General features: G+C 38.6%; 1 protein-coding gene across 1 annotated transcript in view; it reads left to right on the forward strand.

Moving 5' to 3' along the window:
* Positions 1 to 20182, forward strand: part of LOC149472905 (chloride anion exchanger-like) — a 102934-nt gene that overhangs the window by 26304 nt on the left and 56448 nt on the right. Inside the window, exons 4-9 of the mRNA XM_089685132.1 lie at positions 2711 to 2821; positions 2938 to 3110; positions 5435 to 5599; positions 10194 to 10346; positions 14999 to 15081; positions 17759 to 17906. Coding sequence (XP_089541258.1) covers positions 2711 to 2821; positions 2938 to 3110; positions 5435 to 5599; positions 10194 to 10346; positions 14999 to 15081; positions 17759 to 17906 — 833 coding nt within the window. The remainder of the gene's footprint in view (positions 1 to 2710; positions 2822 to 2937; positions 3111 to 5434; positions 5600 to 10193; positions 10347 to 14998; positions 15082 to 17758; positions 17907 to 20182) is intronic.

Raw genomic sequence — 20182 nt, forward strand, 5'->3', positions numbered from 1 at the left:
AACGGCTGCAAACTTTGATATTGGGAGCATGCCTGTAGCTGCAGGAATCATCCTGGTACAACCACTTAAACCTGAGGATGTCATATGCACATCCACCCAGAATTAAGTTGTTAATAGGCTAACTCCACCTTTTGGACCATGTTACATGTTATGCCTGTATTTATGGTGTAACATGTAATAAATAAGTAAAACCTTGCCAGCAGCTCAGACTCACACTTTACACATACTCTTTAATGTGCTATCTAACAAAAACCCAAACAATGTGCCGCGCTGTATCATTAACATACTGATATCCCCAAACTCATATGTGTCATCAAATTACCACATAACTGTGTACATCCTCTGTTCAATATGACAAAAATGAACAATAAAAAAGTGAACGTGAAATAAATAAATGTTTTAAACCAATAAAAGTCCCATAAAAATAGTGACATCCTTATTAATAATTTTCCTAATCAGTATAGTGCCACCAATCAATGAATATCCTAAATATATGCTCAAATCTTCTCTCAATTTGTGCACCTTCACCAAAACACCCGATGTGCTCTCACCTGGAGCTTTTGATCTCACATATAAAGTTTGGTCAAATAGCACTTGTGTCCCTTTAATTGGACTTTGTAGGGATGTCTCCTGGATTATGATTCTCTCTTGTGGGCAGATCAAATCCTCTATGTGCAACCCCCTCCTTTTAACTCCACCGCTCAGCATGCAGAAACACATGGGCAAAACATAGTGCTTTATTGTTTAAAACACATTGATACCAAAACATAAAAGCTTAACAATGAGCCACTCATATTCCCTTGGTGCTCAGTCTCACCAGATACAGCCAGCATGTATAACAGCAATATGTCTTATGCAATACTATTGGTGTTCTCGTGTTACCAATCCGCCGGACACTGATTGTCATGACGTCATCAAGAGGGGCTTGCTGCACTATTGCTGCACTTGTGGTCCATTCATATTACACACATGCGGCGCTTAACAAACTAAATAATGAAAACAGTCCATATAACGTGTAAATAATTTCATCCAGGGGGAAGGAAAAAGTCCCAACACCAACTTGAGTGCGGAAATATTCAAACACAACACCACAGTGGTAGAGCCAAGCAGCTTACAAAATTATAAGACTCTCAAATTAGAGTGGTCTTAAGTGCTTGATGTACTAGTAGGCATCCTGGCTTTATACCACTTCATCCACATCCAGCATTCTAGGTTCTTATCAAAATCATTCTTAATGCATCAATCTCCTTGGACTCCAAATAACGTAGCCCAAAAGCATAATTTGGAGATTTCGGGGCGTCCCTCATGACGTCATTCTGTGATGAAACGCATAGAGCGGGACTTGTAATGTATGACGTCAGCGCGCTGAATGCTGCGGCCATCTTGATGTTTGTTTACATGCATTTTATACTGGAATTCATGTGAGTGTAATACTATTAATAACATTTACCATTTCAAACTTTCTTCACTACGGACGTTTTTCTTATCCTGTTTGAGGTAAATTCTTTTCATCCAATGTCATCCCGAAATGATGCTTTTGGGTTACATTATATGGAGTCTGAGGGGATCGATCCACTAAGCATGATTTTGACCAGAACCTAGAATGCTGGATGTGGATGAAGTGATATAAATCTAGGACACCTACTAGTACATCAAGCACTTAAGGCCACTCTATAATTTGAGGGTCTTATAATTTGGTAAGCTGTTTGGCTATACCACTGTAGTGTCATGTTTGAATATTTCTGCACTCAAGTTGGTGTTAAGACTTTTTCCTTCCCCCAGGATGAAATTATTTACATGGATTGTTTTTGTTGTTTAGTTTGTTAAATGCTGCATGTGTATAATGTGTCTGTTTTATTCGTGATCAATCGAATGTATGCTGGCAGCTTTTTTATTTAGGTATCCAAGCGCAGTTAATGCTTTTTATTTTGTACTTGTAGTCCATTGACACTTCCTTCAGCTCTCCAACTTAAATCCCACACCTTGTAAGGGCAGAGAGCTGGAAGAAAAATTTGTAAGAGTCTGGCATTGCACCGATGATCCACTGATAGTGATTGCGATGATTTGCAAAAACATAATAAATGCACATTATTATTATCTATTACAGGTACTTATACTGTATAGTGATGCCAATTTGTGCAGCGCTTTTTCATATATATTGTACATTCACATCAGTCCCTAACCCTCAATGGGTGTAAAATCTAAGGTTCCTAACTCACATTCATACACATACTAGGGCCAATTTAGACAGGAGCCAATTAACCAACCAGCATGTCTTTGGAGTGTGTGAGGAAACCAGGGTACCTTGAGGAAACCCATGCAGGCACAGGGAGAACATACAAACTCCAGGCAGGTGGTGCCATGGTTGAGATTCAAACCAATGACCCTAGCACTGCAGGGTGGAAGAGCTAACCATTTAGCCACTGTGCTGCACATTGTTTGCTGCAACTATATGAGCTTTTTTTTTTTTTTGCAAAAGCAGACTTATCCTTTAAATACAGACATTTCAGCAATACAGGTATCGGCATTTCAGTGACAATTGTCTGCCAATTGTAAAGACATCTTTAAACAATTTCCCTTTTGTAGTTTCAGTGGTCAGGATAGCTGTGTGTTTGGGTCATATGCAGACAGTTTTTTTCTCAGTAATACAACCTTGATTTAGAACAGTTGTGTCAAATGTGAAATATTATCACTTGTGTTTGTGTTTAAGGTTTGGCTTATGCACTCCTCGCAAATGTCTCGCCTGGCTATGGATTATATACATCATTCTTCCCAGTTGTAGTCTACTTTTTCCTAGGAACTTCCAGACATATATCAGCAGGTAAGTTACATGACAACATAATATAAGAGATGTGTGATGACAGTCAGTAGGTATACATTGTGTAAATAGACACAAGGCTGAAATGTGTAATCATTTCTATCATTTTATCTGTTTAGGCCCTTTCCCTGTCGTGAGCCTGATGGTTGGCTCAGTTGTAGCTACACTTGTACCTGACGATAAATTTGGAAATACAAACTCCAGCACTACTAACTCTACTTCTGAAGATTTACTGAATAACGAACGTATCATTGTAGCAGCATCTCTTACGTTTCTGGTTGGAATTATTCAGGTCTGTCTGGTCATAAAACAATGATTTCCAAATAATGACATGAGCTGCCTTAAAATCTGCCTTGTCAGATCAGTCCCTAATCTATAACTCATGTTAGAGTTGGTTAACTTAAAATGGATGTATAGCAAAAAACATAGTTTTAAGTAGCATATGAAATGTTTAAAACACATTTCAGTTGTTTTGCCCTTTGTTTCCTTTTATAGAGACTACCCTTCAATTGCTATTCCATGGATGCAACAGTAAAGTTGGCCATAGATCAATCAGAATTTGGTTGGTTCAGCGGAGACCGGACTAATTTTGATCTTTCTGTGGCCACTGCAGTTAACTACTTCCCACCCGGCCTATAGTAATATGATGGCCGGGGCGAGCCTCTCGTCTCCCCGGGAGGACGTCCTTCCCGGATTGCGCCTTTCGCGTGTCCACAGGGCCACACTGTGGCGAGATCTGTCACCGGCTGTGTACCTTGGACACGGCCGATGATAGATCTGTGTACCGGCCCCGTTGCCAGTACCATGTGACGTGCTGTGATCAATCACAGCAGGTCACCTGACAGTTGTAAACAATGGATGGCTTCATTTCATGCCATCCATCGTATACAAGTGTGTCTAGCTGTGAATGGTCACAGTGATCACATGCACAGGCTGGGCCAATCACAGCCCATCTGTGTCATGTGATTAGCTGAGGCCAATCACAGCTAATCACAACAAAAAATCTGAATGAATCGATTTCATTCAGTTAAATGCTTGCTTATAGCAAAGAAATTCTTTGCTATAAGCAATCAAATTGTGTAAAAAACAAAAATACTGATCTCTTCCCCAAAGTAGTACCATGTTCTTATGGTAAAATTATACTACTTTGGTCATAGTGTAATATGAAAAAAAATCTTACAATAAGAGAACAAAATGTAATAAAAAATGTAAAAAAATTTAAATTGTTTACAAAATTATCAATCTTTTTTTTTTCATACTGCCACCAGTCAGTGTCCCTGATCACCACCACACCAGTTATATGATGACGCTGTACGGCACTGGTGACAATATGTAAAAAGGAATTATGAAAATAATTTTTTTAATTTCTTCATTTTCCGAAAAATTATGACAAAAAATTACAACTTCAAAAAACTTGCCATGCTTCTTATGAAATACGTCGGACTGTCTACTTTGCAAAACAGGGTAATTTGGGGGATATCTATACTGTTCTGCAATTTTTGGGCCTCAAGAAATTAGATTGACTGTCGCTACTTCAGGATTGATCAGTTTTCAGATATATCTCATAGTTTGTGAAGTCTATACCTTTCCTACAGACTAAATAATAAATACTGATTTGAGGGTTATCTTCACCAAAGAAATGTAGCAGAACACAATGGCGCTGCAGGAGGCATTCCCCCATCAACACTGACTGTGTTGATGGGGGAATCAAGTTGTTTTCTTTCCTTCCACCTATGGTGGAAGGAAAGCAATTGAATCATATATGGACTACCATATTCTGCAATTGTTGAGAAATTCTTGTAGTCTGCCATGAGGCCTTTTCCTCAGAAACATCCAAAAAGGTAATAAAAAAAAGGATTTTAGGTATGCTTTGTGAATGACAATACATAACAAACATACAGGATTAGCGTTGCTAAAACTGGAACACTCACAATCTGGTGCAGCTGTGCATGGTAGCCAATCAGCTTCTAACTTCAGCTTGTTCAATTAAGCTTTGACAATAAAACCTGGAAGCTGATTGGTTTCTATGCAGAGCTGCACCAGATTTTGTACTCTCCAGTTTTAGTAAATAACCCCCATAGTGTGTTTTTTTTTTTTAAATTTGACTGTGATTGGGGAAATACATTTTAGGCAACATACATAGAGGCCCAGATAAGAATAATTTGATTGGGTGAAAAGATACAGGTAAGTGGAGTCAAGCTTTGGCGGCTGGACTGAGAGGCTATGCAGAAAATAGTTGTCAACAACACGTCTGCATGTAATATGTCAACTTCTTTATTTTTCATGTGAAAACAGTGTAGTGATGTTTTAGAGCCATCAAAAGACTAATCCCTAAAGGTCGTTAAGTGACATGGTATTTTAACAGTGCCATAAAGCAAGGGTGGTTCCCAAGCTCCATGATGAAAAGTGATGTCTAGGCAAAAAATGTTAACATACATATGCGCAAAGATAGAAACCAAAGTAATATTGTATTGAAGTCAGCTTGCAACTAACTAATATCTAACTGTTATTAGTAACCGTAATAAACATATTTTAGCTTTTTTATTTTTTGTTGTTTTACATTTCTGTTTCAGTTGGATAAAAGTATAATACTATTATTGTTATATTTTTTTGCAGTTGGCTTTAGGACTTCTACGAATTGGCTTCATAGTCATATATTTGTCGGAGCCCTTAATTAATGGTTTCACAACTGCTGCAGCAATTGAAGTTGTGGTGTCACAGTTAAAATATGTTTTCGGAGTTAAAATTCCTTCATTTAGTGGGCCTCTGTCCAATTTTTATGTAAGTATGGCTGGCATTGTACATTTATATATATATAGATATAATGACAGTTTTATTCTTAAAATCCTTTGCTGTGCATGTGGTTTTTAAATGGAGGTGAGGAAAAATCTCGCCAGTAGGGCACAGTGGGTAATGAAAACATGACAGCGGCTTTAACCTTGCCCCTTCCCCAAAAGGGTAATGAAATAAAAAAGGTTTGGCTTGAGTTTAGTTTAAATATTCTCAGCCCATTTGATGACTAGACAAATGCAGTTTGAAAGTACTTAAAAATTTTGTTTTTAACATTTGATTTTGGATTGTATGGAGTTTCCCAAACAAAAACCACATACACTGTTAGAATTTCATTTATAATAGAAAACATTTACGTCGTGCTCCTTCACATTTTCTCATCACTACAGTTGAAATGAATGTCAATTTAGCCCTGGTTCACACTGATGCGGTGCAGAATTTGCAGCGTTTTCTGTGCGAATTCCGCACCACATCAGAATCGCACCCCGTTCATGTGAACTGCTGTGGGTGTGTATGTTACGTTAACAACACCCCGAAAGTGGTCTGCAAAACGCGGTGCGATGTGCAGAATCGGATCGCATAGGTGTGAATACCCATGTGATCTGATTATAGTGCGGACCAAAAAAAGTGTCCTGCGCGTTTTTGGTGCGGGTGCAGTGCAAATAGAGCCATACAAATGTATGGCTCCAATCGCACCGCGCACAAATCGCATGTGATTTGCACAGGAATGCGGTGCGGTTCCTGTGCGAATCACGTGCGATATACCACACCGCATATATGTGAACCCAGGCTGTAGCCCACTAACAATTAGAACATCATATGTTAAAAAAAAAAATTACACAAAACAAAATTCTACTAGTGCATGGCCAGCTTTGCATACACAACTACTAGTAATTAACCAGCTCCCAACTGGCCTATAGACAAATGACATCCAGACGGGACATTCACCATTCTGGGTGGACGTCAAATGACATCCTTCCAGAATGCTCCTCAAGCGCACCCCACGGACCGCGCCACAGTGAGATCTGTCACCCGATGTGTCCACCGGCCACTGCCAGTACCATGTGATTGCTGTGACCAATCACAGCAGATCACATCAGATTTGTACACAATGGATGGCTTTGCAATTCATTGTGTACTATTGTGTTGATCTCTGTGACTGGTCACAATGATCACATGGTACAGACAGGGCAAATCACGGCCCATCTGTACCATGTGATTAGCTGTGGCCAATCACACCTAACCAAAATAGCAAAAACTGAAGGAATCAATTTCATTCAGTAAAAATGATTGCTTCTAAAAGCGAAATTCACTGCTATAAGTAATCATAATGTGTAATGAAAAAAAAAAAATCCTGATCACTGACAGTGCTGAAAGCTGAAAATTGACCTGGTCAGGAAGGGGGTGGTGTTGAAGTTTTTAAATTGGAAAATGGAAATTAAATATCAAAACAATGATACTACTCTTCTACTCTAAAGTAGGTGGGACCTTCAAGAGATAAGAATGATCTTAGGACAGATATATAACCATCTATTGCCTGTCATAAATGCATAGCTTTCAGTGCTCTCGGTATCCATCAACAGCTTGCATATTAAGCACCCGCCTGGTTAAGGACTAGTGGAGTGATTTCAGAGAAATTAAATTAGTCACCAAATTACAGGTTTATTTAGGGTAGCTAAATTGATACAAGAATTTGATACAAGATTCATGCAACTTTCACCCAAAATGTACACATTTTTCTAATTGGCTATAATTGTAAAAATGTGTGAATTCTTCGTAAACGTTGTGTGGATCTTGTGTAAAAATATTTATAAATAGACTTTATGGGGTTTATTTGCTAACGGCAAATTGGCTGTTTACTTAACTTGTGAATGAGGTGAAGCTTTGCTGACTTCCACCATCCAATCACATGCAAACAAAATATTAATCTTAAGTCCTCATGCACACTGGACGTTTTGATAATATTGGTAACATTAGCTGTGTAATGTCACATTAAAAATGTGAGTTTTTCAGCTTTTTTAGCATTTTTGCATTAGCATTTAGTGGCGTTTTGCTGCGTTTTTCCACTTTTGTGTTTTGTAGCGTTTTTTTATCCAAAAACATTTTTTTGGGTAAAAGAAAGTCCAAAAACGCCGGTTTGCAGCGTTTTACCACGTCTTGCCGCATTTTTCAGTGTTAGAGCGTTTTTACAGCTGAAAAACTCCTCTAGAAACCCACTAGTCCTGGGTTTTTTTCCAGCCAAAAAATGTCCCAGCCAAAAAAAGTTGATTACAGGCTATGTGTACATGGACACATAGGATAACATGCTGGGGAGTTTATTGACTGTAGAAAAAAATGTCAAATGCCAAAAACACCAGCTGTAAAAACATCAAGTGTGCATGATGGCTCATTGTTCTTTTATTTGGTTGTGTATTCTTTGCAAAATGAATTTTTACCACATTCACTAAGCTAAGGGAACATTCTCTTGCAAAGTGAAAATTTTTTTGTAAAGTAAAACTTCCTATTTGCCTTTAGTGACACCTATGTGTTCTTTTGCACTGACGTTTTTTTTCTTTTTGTGTATTTCGTTGTTATTGGTCTAATGTCATTTTAAAATTTTTTATTGAACTTCTTCCCTGTTTGGACACTCTTTAGCCTTGTTTATATGGGTGGCTAAGGGGGCAGTAAACACAGGAGGTTGGGCCACAGTTTTAATCCCCCCGCCACCCCAAATGCTAAGTGGCAAGTTAATATGGTTAATGAAATTAATACCACTTATTGCGTTTGCCAGGCAAAACCAGTGCCAAGTGTGACTCATTCAAGTGCTTGTAATGCATGCGTAGGTGGCACAGTGCTGCAGATTTTCTAAGGTTAACACAGGAGGAGCAGAGGTGACATATCACCCCTGAACCACCTGTTAACAGCCAACAGCCTCTTCTGTTCATTAGCTCTAATATATTTCACCAAAATGTAACTGTTTTGCCAAAATACTTTGATTATTATTCTTGGACATTTGGGAAAATGAAAACTTATCCTTATTCCTAATGTGCCAGCTTTATTATAATTGTATTGCACTAATGCTTATAGAATTCAGAGCACCTCCTGGAATGTTACCTTCTGGAAGGAGAATTAGTAAAATATGATGTTCGTTATAAGAGGTTGCACAGATACCAATATCAGTGCCAATACTAAGCATTTTCACGAGTATCGGTATTCATGCAAATACTCCAATACCTGAAATCGATACCTTCAGGCTCAGTTCTTTCAGCTCTCAGCAAGATTCCCCCGCTGACAGCTGAAATATACATTTTAAAAAAAGCTGGCAAATACCAGTTGTTAAGTAGTGGGGCCACCACATCCTTAACAACCAATAACTTATTCAGCTGTCATCGGGGTTCCCCTGCTGACAACTGAAGTGTAAACAAGTCCAGACAATAGGAACTGTCCAAAAAAAAAACAGCCTGACAATGTTCATCAACAGCCACTAAAACAGAAAGATAAAAATAAACATTGTTTCATTTTGTATCTTTCTGTTCATCTAAAGATCAAAGGGATTTCATGTAAAAAAAAGTTTGTTTTTAATTAAATGTTCCTCTATTAACCCCTTATTAACCCCCTTTTACTAACCAATTTACTCTAATCAACCCTAATTACCTCCTTATTCTTCTTCTCCATTTAAACATTTTTCTTCTGATTTTTTTTGTTAATTTCTATTTTATAAACTATTAATAATTCATTTTCTGTTTTGTTTTGTTTGCTTCATTTGTTAGTATTTTTACGCCTTTAACATATATTCACACTTCACACTGAAAAAAGCGCAACATTTAAAAAAGTAAATACATTTGTAAATAACCTTTCAATGCTTTGTACCAGAATCATAATTTTAGTGTCCTTTTAAACAGAAAAAACTAGAGAATGAAATGTGCACTTTTTATGTGCAGTAACACTATTTATTTTAAAACTAACACTGCTTAAAAAAAAAGTGTGTTTTTTTTTTAGTTTTGCTAAATTTAATTGTCTGAGGATTGTGGAATAAATATCATTGTTGCAAGACAATATTCAAGAACAAAAAAACTTGTTTGTCCTTAATAAACAATATATATATTATGTTGTAATCTTAAGTAATGACAAAGTTATCACTGAATAAACAAGTCCATAGCAGAAATGTAAAAATTGTTCTAGTCCATAAGGGGTGAACAGGTGTGAGAGCTGAAGTGGTTAAGGGGCAAGGCACCCTTAACAACAGATCACTCATTCAGGAACCCACTGACAGCTGAAGTGTAAACAAAACTGTTGCCAGCAGGTATTGGTAATTGGTAACTGCGGGTACAAAAAAAAGTACTCATACTTTCTGTAAAAAAAATGGTATCGGTGCATCCTTTATTCATTATATTTAACTCAAACAGAGGAGTACGTTGACATAAAAATCAATTAGTAGTGTAAATCAGTTGGTAGGTTCAGATTATTCTTTCAGTAGTAATTCAGAACTGCATATGTACTATACAATTTCAAAATTTTGTACTTGTAAATATTATATGACTTTCCTACATCTAGTCCTTGTGTTTTTTTTAACTTTAATAACTATTTTTTCTATTGGAATTTATAGGCATTGGAGAGTATCTTTTCCCAAATCACAAAGACCAATATTGCTGATCTTGTCATAGCAATCATAATAATGGTTTGTGTTTATGTTGTGAAAGAACTTAATGCCCGTTACAAGTCGAAATTACCTGTGCCAATTCCTATAGAGATCATTATGGTAAGTCCAATTTATCAGTATCAAATATGAAATAAATGTCTCATTAAGAATGAGCACTGCAGGTATGAGGAATTTAAAGTTAGGAAAACTCTAAATAAACTTCTCTTATTTGTTACCTTGCAGTCTGTTAAATACACCATTCAAGATATTTTGTTATATCTAGTCAATAGTACAAAAAAGACAAACAAATGTCTGTTGATCCTGCTAGAAATACAGGGTGTCAGAAATCCTGTACACTCTACAATGTTATCTCAAGCTGTCTTATCAGCCCTGCCCAGTTCAGTTCTGGTGACCGACTAAAAACCTCACCATATAGTATGGAGAGGGGTCCAAATCAAGAGGGAGCAGTCTAGGATGACAATGCAGTCACTAGATAGACACAGTACAGTAACTGAGTGTTATCATCCTAGGACAAGAAATGTGTTACTGGCAGGATCCCCAGGAAAATAATGAAAGGAAATGAGTCTGGGAAAAGAAGACTAATGTAACCACCACATCTAAGGACTGGCAAACTGCAGTAAATAACATTTATTTCTTGGACTTAGATACACTTTAACCCCTTCACGCCAATGTAACACAAATATGCGGTCTCACAGAACAGGGCTTTTTCCATGAAGCCGCATATTTGCATACCTGTCTTTGTGCTGGGAGCGCACCAAACAGCCCACTCCCAGCACAAAAACCGGAGTGTCACTGACAGCCCTGGGTCCCGTTCTAATGATCAGTACCCAGGACTCCCTATTCTGGGTCACATGATCACTGTGATAGCCCCTGATTGGCTATCACAGTGATCAGTCATTGTACAGCCCGCCCCCTTTGTTTTTTTGTCTATGAATGGAGGAAAGAGATACATTGTATTTCTCTCTCTCCTTGCATAGAGGAAATAAAAACAAAAAAACTGTTTGTTAAAAAAAAAATACCTAGATCAAGGTTTGATCTAGTTCAGTGCTAGGGTCAGGGTCAAAGGTCAGGATTTTTTTTTTTTAATTGGTATCAGTTAGTGTTAGTGTGTTTTAGGTAAAACAGAACCAAAATGCGCACTACTGTTTATGGGCTGTATTGTGGGTACAGACAACAAATAACACACATATGGTATCGCTACGATCGTCCAGCTGGAACATTTATTTTGGATTGTTCTTTGGTGGTAGATTATGGTAGTAATAAGAAACACACAGCTACATTTTATTTTCCTTTGATAGTAAAAAAAAAATCAGGAGATATCCATTACCATTTACCACCAAATGAAAGCCTAATTTGTCCTGAAAAAACAAGGTATAATCCATCTGGATGTACAAAGTAGTTGTGATGATATGTACAGTTTTAATAACACATGTCAAGGTTGCAGGATTGAGCTTAGGCGTTAAGATTTGTTTTACCCTTAGGCATGAAGGGGTTAAATATTTATAAGAAATGATCATATATGCCTCTTCATGTGCAAATTTACTGTCTTCTGCTGGTAAACTTAATTATTTATATTACACAATCAAGAAAGGTTTCTTCTGGTAATTCCCTAGAAGTTTAAAGCACTTGTAACATCTTGTTGTTGACTGCAGCTCAATAATTTGTAGTGTATTATCTGCATAAGGACTGGCTTATGTTTGTTTGTTTGTTTATTTGTTTATTCCTTTTTCTCTCCTCCCACCTCCTCTTACACCCTAACCCTATTTCCCCACCTTCCTTCCCCCTCCTCTCTTTCTCCTTCCCCCTTTCCCTTGTTTTAGTCGTGGACTTAATCGTCCAGTGCTTATCTGTTCCTGTCCTAATTTATGACGCTAGCTTTGGAATGTGCGCACATTGGAAGGGACTCACGCTGACACACAAGTTCAGTCTATGAATACTTCTAGTTTATTATAATGAAAAAGTGAACTTATATATGCAGAATGATGCGAGAGTCATGTGACAACAGCATAAGCATTATATTAGTCTTTGATTGGTCATTTCCACACAAAAACAATCTCCGTCATGGTATAGGTGTGATCTTCTTCCAGGCCTTATCTTATAGAGAAGAAAAACATTCCTTTGTTTCCCAAATCACACGGTGGGAGGGGGTCTGTGTGTGTGAGCAGACATTTCTTAAGCAAGGATTTCTTATAGTACCACAAAGCCCAGCAGGCAGAAAATATTCACACAACATATGTATTAAAGTATAAAAGTAAATATTTAGAAAACTTATAGAAATAGCGTATATATATATATTTAATAGGAAACGAAATAGGCATTTTATCAAATCCATCACACCCTCAGAGTTGAGGTCAATACTGTTTACTAGTTGAGATAAGTTCATTTTACTTACTCTTTACCATTGCCTTGCATAAGGCCCCTTTCACACGGGAGGATCGATCAGGTCCAACTGTCAGTTTTTTAGGTGGAACCAATTGGACCCTCCATTATCCTTTATGGTGAATGTAAACAGATATCTGTCCATTTACACCCACCTATATCCAATACGGTCCACTAAAACAGACAGATGAGGATCCATTCCCCATCTGTCTAGAGCACAGGTGTCAAACTGCTGCCCTCCAACTGTTGAGAAACTACAAGTCCCATCATGCCTCTGCCTTTAGGAGTCATGCTTTCCACTGTCAGCCCTGCAATGCCTTGTGGGATTTGTAGTTTTGCAACAGCTGGAGGGCTGCAGTATGACACCCCTGGTCTAGAGGATCATATGGCAGTCGGGTGTAAAAGGACAGATGGCTCGTTCACATCCGATCGCTCATAGAGGAGATCGGACTGCGCCTGTATCTGTTCTCCATAAGCGGAGCAGACACGGACCAGCCAACCGTTTGCTGAGCGGGGATCAGTGAACAGATTCTCTGCTGAGCAAGAAGACGCAGCGTAGTCTGCCCCACATGGAAGGGGACTAACTTGTTGATGATTATGTTCTAGTTGTTGTAATCCCAGTTACTCACCTCCTTGCTCTGCATATTTACTGGCTTTACTTCTATTAAAGAATTATTGAAACTAAAGTAGTTGTAAAGGCATATTTTTTTTAAATAAAGTAATAAACATTTTATACTTACCCCCCCCACCCGTGCAATGGTTACTTCTTCTGGTGTCCCCTGCGGGGGCTATATCCGCTTCTCCTTTTCTTTGAGTGCCCCTATAGCAGCTTGCTGTGGAGGCACTTGTGCGGGCACGCTCCTGATCTGGGCTGTGTGTCCATAGACACACACCGAGTGGCTCAGCCCCACCCCTGCTTCCTCATCATAGTATTTTATTGACAGCAGCAGGAGCCAATGGCTCCCACTGCTGCCTCTGTGTCCTGTGAATACAGGAAGAGAGCAGCAGCCATGCTGCTGCAGACAGGCACAGCACTCAATTGAAAGAGAAGCCAGGTAAGTATTTAAAAGGGGGGGGACTAGATGGAGCTGATCATGGGAGTTTTTTTTACTTTAATGCAGAGAATGCATTATGTCTTTAGAACCATTTTAAACTTCTACTGAAAAAAGAATTACATAATTATTACACATTCAGAGACACTGTGCAGCAGTCTTCATGTATGGATGACTTTTTTATGGCAGCAATCATCTTTTTTTATTTTTTTATTACAGGTACTTATATAGCACTGTCAATTTATGCAGTGCTTTCCATGTGTGTATATATATATATATATATATAGTACATTTACATCAGTCCCTAACCCTCAGGGAGTATGCAATCTAAAGTCCCTAACCCACATTCATACATACACATATTAGGGCCAATTTAGACAGGAGCCAATTAACCTACCAGCATGTCTTTGGAGTGTGGGAGGAAACCGGAGTACCTGGAGGAAACCCATGGGGAGAACATGCAAGCTCCAGGCAGGTGGTGCCATGGTTTGGATTTGAACCAGCAACCCTAGTGCTGCCAGGGGGAAGTTCTAACCATTTAGCCACTGTGCTGCCCCATTATTATCGCCATTGTCTACTCTAAATCATGTACTAAACAGCATTTAATCTGTAGAGTGAAATATAGAATGTACTGTATATTCTAATAATGATAAACATATATTTGCTGCTTCTGGTCTGCTAAATTTACCATTGAAATTGTCATATTATATCTGTATAATTATCAAAAGGAAACAAAACACACACTAGGGCCCCAAATCCTACAACAGTACACTGCAGCTAGCACAGTAGCTTAACACACAGTACCTTAAAGATTCAGTAGAACAGTGCAGTGTTGTGACATGAATGTATAAGTAACATTTTACACATTCACGTTACAGTACTGTACTGTTGTGTTGGATATCTGTATGATTAGTGCAAAAAATAGCTGTTCATTTTACCAGAAATCTTGTGAGTACACTACATGTCTTATGAGTACACTACACGTAATTGTTTTTTTTCTGTAGTTGCATTGTGCTTCAAGAGATGAAACATGTAGAAATGTGCACGTATTCTAGAGAGGCAATAAATATTTTTTTTTTAACTTTTTTTTGTTTTCTTTGATACACATTTTAAGTAATAAAATCTCATGGAGAATTCTAGAATACCTGATGTTTCCACATTATGGCTGGACAGTCATACAGACTACAGCAAAATTATATGAATGGAAATAAAATTTCAGTTTACTTTACATTTGGTTCTCTAAATATATTTCATTATTCACTTTTTCCAAACATTGTTAGTTTTCAATTAATTTTATTCTAATATTTCTTATGCTTGCAGACAATTATTGCTGCTGGTGTGTCTTATGGATTTAATTTTAAGGTCAAGTACAATGTGACTATTGTAGGAACTATACAAAAAGGGTAAGAGTCTTATAATTTTTTTTTAATATTTATAAAATAAAATATTATTTTTTTTTCCTTAAGCAAGCTTAAGATCACAGAGATATCTTTCATCAAAAAAGTGTCCCAATTGTAATTCCCCAGAAGTCTGTCAAACACATAAACCTGGTTGCCCTCAGCACACTCCTTCAGCATTTGTATGTAACTGGCACATCCATGAATGTTCCCCTACATAGCCCATACGGCATGGGAAAAATGTGAAACTGAAGAAAAGAAGAAGTTTGTGGCTGGGAAAGGATGTCTGGTCTGACCTTCTCAGATTGTTTCCCTGAAAACCTTGGAAAGATGTTGATTTGCGGTAAACCTTATCTTAACAATAATATATCATGTCACGTTTCCTGTATGGTTGCTGTGTGGGCTTTATATGATTCTATGTTGGGTATACATCATTAATTATACTATAAACGTAAAGAGCCTTTTTTGTATTTAAATAATAAAAATGTAAAGGAGAAGTATAGGGTTATAAAAAAATAAATAAACAGCTATACACACCTTTATGCTGTGTGATGCTGCAGCTGTTCCAAGTAGCTCTAAGACAGAGAACTAAGCAATCAAATGACCTCTGATCACTCAGCTCTTGGTCTGCTTCAAGCAGACAGCAGCGACTGTCAGTCACTGCTCTCCGTTCTGCCCCTCCAGCGTTCACAGGAGTGCGAGGCTGAGGAGAGGGTTTGTGCAGCTGGCTGCTTCTTTCAGATATATGCTGAGTGGCGGAGCCAGCTGTCAGTCAGGCAGCTGTGTGAATCCTGGCAATATTGTCAGGATCCTTCCACAGCCTGGAGTGGCTTTGCCTTGTCAGCTGATAGCGGGCACTAGCCTGTTCTCAGCTGACTCTGGGTAATAGGAGAATAAAAGAAAGTGAACTCCTGACACCCACAAGAGAAGTATGACCAAAAAAAGCATTGGCCATACTTCTCTTTTAACTGAATAAAGAAAAAACTAACTGAACTACTACATAGCAGACACTGACCTGCTAAAGGCTTTTTCTTTATAGCACTTCCATCTTTTTGTTGTAAGCCTGACTCCAGACCCTCCAATCTTGTAAGCTTCAGTGTTGACCAATCACTGTGTCAGCCTTACTGGGCAACAATGATGACTAAGAGACAGCAGGGGGCAGAATTGGGCTCTCCACCATGGAAGGTGTGCCAGAAATTGCATTTTAGAAGACGCCAGTTTTATGGGAATAGGGAGTGATATAAAGGAAGCATTTTTTTTTTTTTTTTTTTACATCGTCTTCACTTTTAAGAGAATATTCTATTTAAAACTGTAGTCTTGTATAACTATACTAGGCTAATCTTTTAGAGTAAACATTTAAGTGAATGTAAACTCTAAATGTATTTTTCAGGATGCCTGGCATCGTGTCTCACTGCACAGTTTTTATAAGAAAATTGTTTAATATTTACCTGTTGGAAAGTTTCTTAACTGGAGATCCTGCCCGTAACAGCACTTCCTGTTGAAGGATGATGACACTAAGGCGCCGCTTTGCAAGTATCAGCAGCTTTGTCAACCTGCAAATTCCTTAAAGCGGAGTTATACTAATTTTTACATTTTGCTGATATCAGAAAGCCCACCCATAGTACAGTTAGAAATGGATAGTCTTTTTTTTTAAATACCTTTTATTCCTGTTTACAGGTGGTACTTACAGGCCCGGCCGCCTAGATGATTTCATCATTAGTAGATTCCTGAGGTCTCTTGGGATATCAGCATCATCTATCCCAGCAGTCCTTGGGAAACCTAATAAATCGCATGGTATTTCGAGACCAGAAAAGACACGATTGGGAGGAGTTAGGCGCAAGTTAGAGAAATGGGATGTGCAGGGAGGAAGTACAGATGCTGTGTTTGGGACACCACTGAAATAATTGATTGACAGGTTGCCATAATAATGGGGCAGGAACTTCTGCCAATGCTTCCATTGCAATGGCAACCTGTAATCAACACAGTGCACCGCGCAGTGTCATTACTGCGCAGGCACAAGATCTGGAGGTGCATGCTGGGTAGCCAGCTGCACCAAATTCTGGAATTCTCGAAACAAATAGGAGAGGGCTCCAGATGCCCACATCATAAATGGCCACTGCCTGCCTGCCAGGATCCTGTGAGTAATGACAGATTTAGAAGTAAAAATAATGATTACACTTGTAACAGTATCCTATTTTGATTGTACAAGTAAAGGGAATAACGGGGGTGCTTTTTAAAAAACATTTGCCAAAGAGACTGGAGCTCTGCTTTAAGCTGGCCTTGAACTACCTTTAGGATGGATCTGATAGGTAGCTCAACTGCAAACTGAAGCAGTGCACATGGCAGACTGACAAAAGGTTGCATGTGTTGCCCAAAGTTTCCTATATTGTTCAAGTTGTAATTTCCTCATTTACATTAGAAGAAACTAATCTGAAATATAACCGAAGGCTGCAAGAAAAAATTTTTTGCTTACTTATTACAAATCATCAACTTTTTTGCTAGAACTTAGTACAATAGATATTTAAATGGATTTACTACTTAGTCTTAATATGGTTGCTCACTTTCTGAATATGTGTATATATATATATATATATATATATATATATATATATATATATATATATCATAAGACTCCCACTTAGAAATACAATGGCAAGCTAACGATGGTCACTTCTCTCCACAGATATCAGCCGCCTGCAGCACCGAGTCTAGCTGTTTTTCAAGCTTGCATTGCCAATTCTTTCTCTATTGCTATTGTTGGATTTGCTGTGGCCTTTTCTGTTGCTAAGGTTTATTCAATCAAGCATAATTATAACATTAATGGAAATCAGGTAAGAAATGTTGATGCTCAACATATAACTGAACTTTGGAAGTTACTCTGGAAGTTGAGCCCACAAAACGGTGGTCAGGGTGCAAAAGACTAATCCCCAGTATTACCCACGAGGGAAAGTGAAACAGAGAAACTTCTGCTGCAAAATCTGGGGATACAAAATTTCAACAGCAGCTGCAGTGGTCAGTGAGCTTTTTTTAAAGCTTCCTTATTGCTTGTTAAGAATATGCATACCTGCCAACAGTCCCAGATTGCAATGTCCCACACTTCACCTAAATCCTGCAGTCCCATGGACCTCCAGTTTGCCCTCCATCACCCTACCTTTATTCTACTGCCTGTCTCCTTAATCATGGGTGACACTGCTGTGTCATCTAAATCCTGCCCACTGCTAAGTGCTCTGTTATGTTCTAGAAGATAAGAAAAGAAAAAGTACTTTGGTCACTGTAAACTTTGCTGCATAGCAGACAGCTTGGAGTGCAGAAACTGAGGAGTGAGCACCTGAAGGAAAATATTAAAAGTCCGCTGTATACACTGTGGGACTCTACAGGGAGAGGACAGACAAATGTTTGAGTATTACAGGAATATTGTTGCATATTTAATGTGCTTTGGTGTCTCATTTGCTGGCTTCAGGTACATTTTATCTAAAGAAAATGCAATAATGTGTTGGAAAGCAGAATTTTTTAATGACTGCAATCTGAATCTAGAATTTTCATCCCATCCCTCATTGAATCCTATTGTTTTCCCTACTAAGCAATACTGTTCCTTCCACTGAGCGTGATTGTTCTCCCCACCCTGCCACTAAGCTAAGCATCAATGGCAATGTCTCTCATACTGAGCATCAGTGTTCTCCCTCACCCCACAGTAAGCATTAGTGTTACTATCCTCACCCCCCACCCCCACCCCACCCCACTGAGCACCAATGACCCACACCAATGCCCCTCTGACCCCATTGCCTTTTTACTCCCCTCTTCCCCCAATGACCACTGATGGGGCAATCTTTTTCCCACAGACACTTTTGCCAGGAAATTTGTTTACTCCCACTAACTATCATTGCCAGGCATTGATTCCCCACTGACAACTGACTTTGTTTTTCCTACCACTGACTACTGATTCTGGATGTTTTTCTCCTTCCACAAACTAACGTTGGGTATTTTTATACATATATTTTTAATATACTGTGCATTTTTTTCTTTCCCTGACTATAAGCAATGACCATTTTATCCTCTTTCTGATTCCAAAGAATTTTTGGGGACTGCTGACCCCTGGGCGGTTTTCTCCCTCCCCACAACTGATACTGGGAAATGATTTCCGTCCACTGTGCAGTAATTTTAGAGGCCCTATGATACACACATGCCTGCTGCACTCCATGCACAATTCTGTATATTGCATTGTCCCAACCACTCCACTCTATAGTCTGTGTAGAATGTTATATAGATCTGACTCCTGACCAAGGTGTATATTGTCTCAATCGTTGCTGATTGGCTTGTAATTTGCAACTATTTTAATGACGTTTTTCTTTAAGGTAGGCTTAGACAAAGTGTTAGCCCTTTGTATATATTATGTTTTGTTTATTTCATTTTTGTATTGATTCTTTAGAGTTATGTTATTGAAACTATCACTCATAGCAAAGTATTTAGGGAGTATTTTGTGGGTACAAGGATTGCAGATTGTGTACAGTGTATACAAGTTGCATGCTCAGGTTCTAGTTAACTTGTCCAATTTAAGCCACGCCCACTACTTAAATTGACATTAGTCACACCCATTTTTCCTGTGGTGTGTTATGTGCACCTCTTGTCTTCTCCATGGTGAAGTGTCCTTCTTTCTCAAGTTCCAAAGCTGGAAGGTAGGAATATGTAAATATGTTCATAACTTGGCCATAGTATTGCTTTGAACTGCACCTGTTCCCTGACTATGGAACAATTTATACATTCATAAAACACAGTAAAAAGCCTAAACACAAGCCATCTCTGACATTTCCAGATGCTTTTAATGTCAAGTACTCTCAAAAAGACTCAAAGATCACAACAAAGTTTGGAGTTGGGTGCCAGTTGATTTCTAGAAGCTTAGGAACACCTGTTGGTTGCAGGGGAGGACTGACCATTCGAGCACTCGGGCACTGCCCGAGGGCCCGGGGTTAGTAGGGGGCCCCATGAAATGCCCCTGATACCTTTTTTATAGGCTTTTTTCAGTGTGGGCAAGGACACAGGGGCCCCATTATCCCCTATTGCCCGGGGGCCCCATAAGTTGTCAGTCCGCCCCTGGTTGGTTGAATGAATT

Source organism: Staurois parvus, unplaced genomic scaffold (genome assembly GCF_062004578.1).
Source record: "Staurois parvus isolate SC_StPar_1 unplaced genomic scaffold, SC_StPar_1.0 ptg000019l, whole genome shotgun sequence".
Taxonomy (NCBI): Eukaryota; Metazoa; Chordata; class Amphibia; order Anura; family Ranidae; genus Staurois; species Staurois parvus.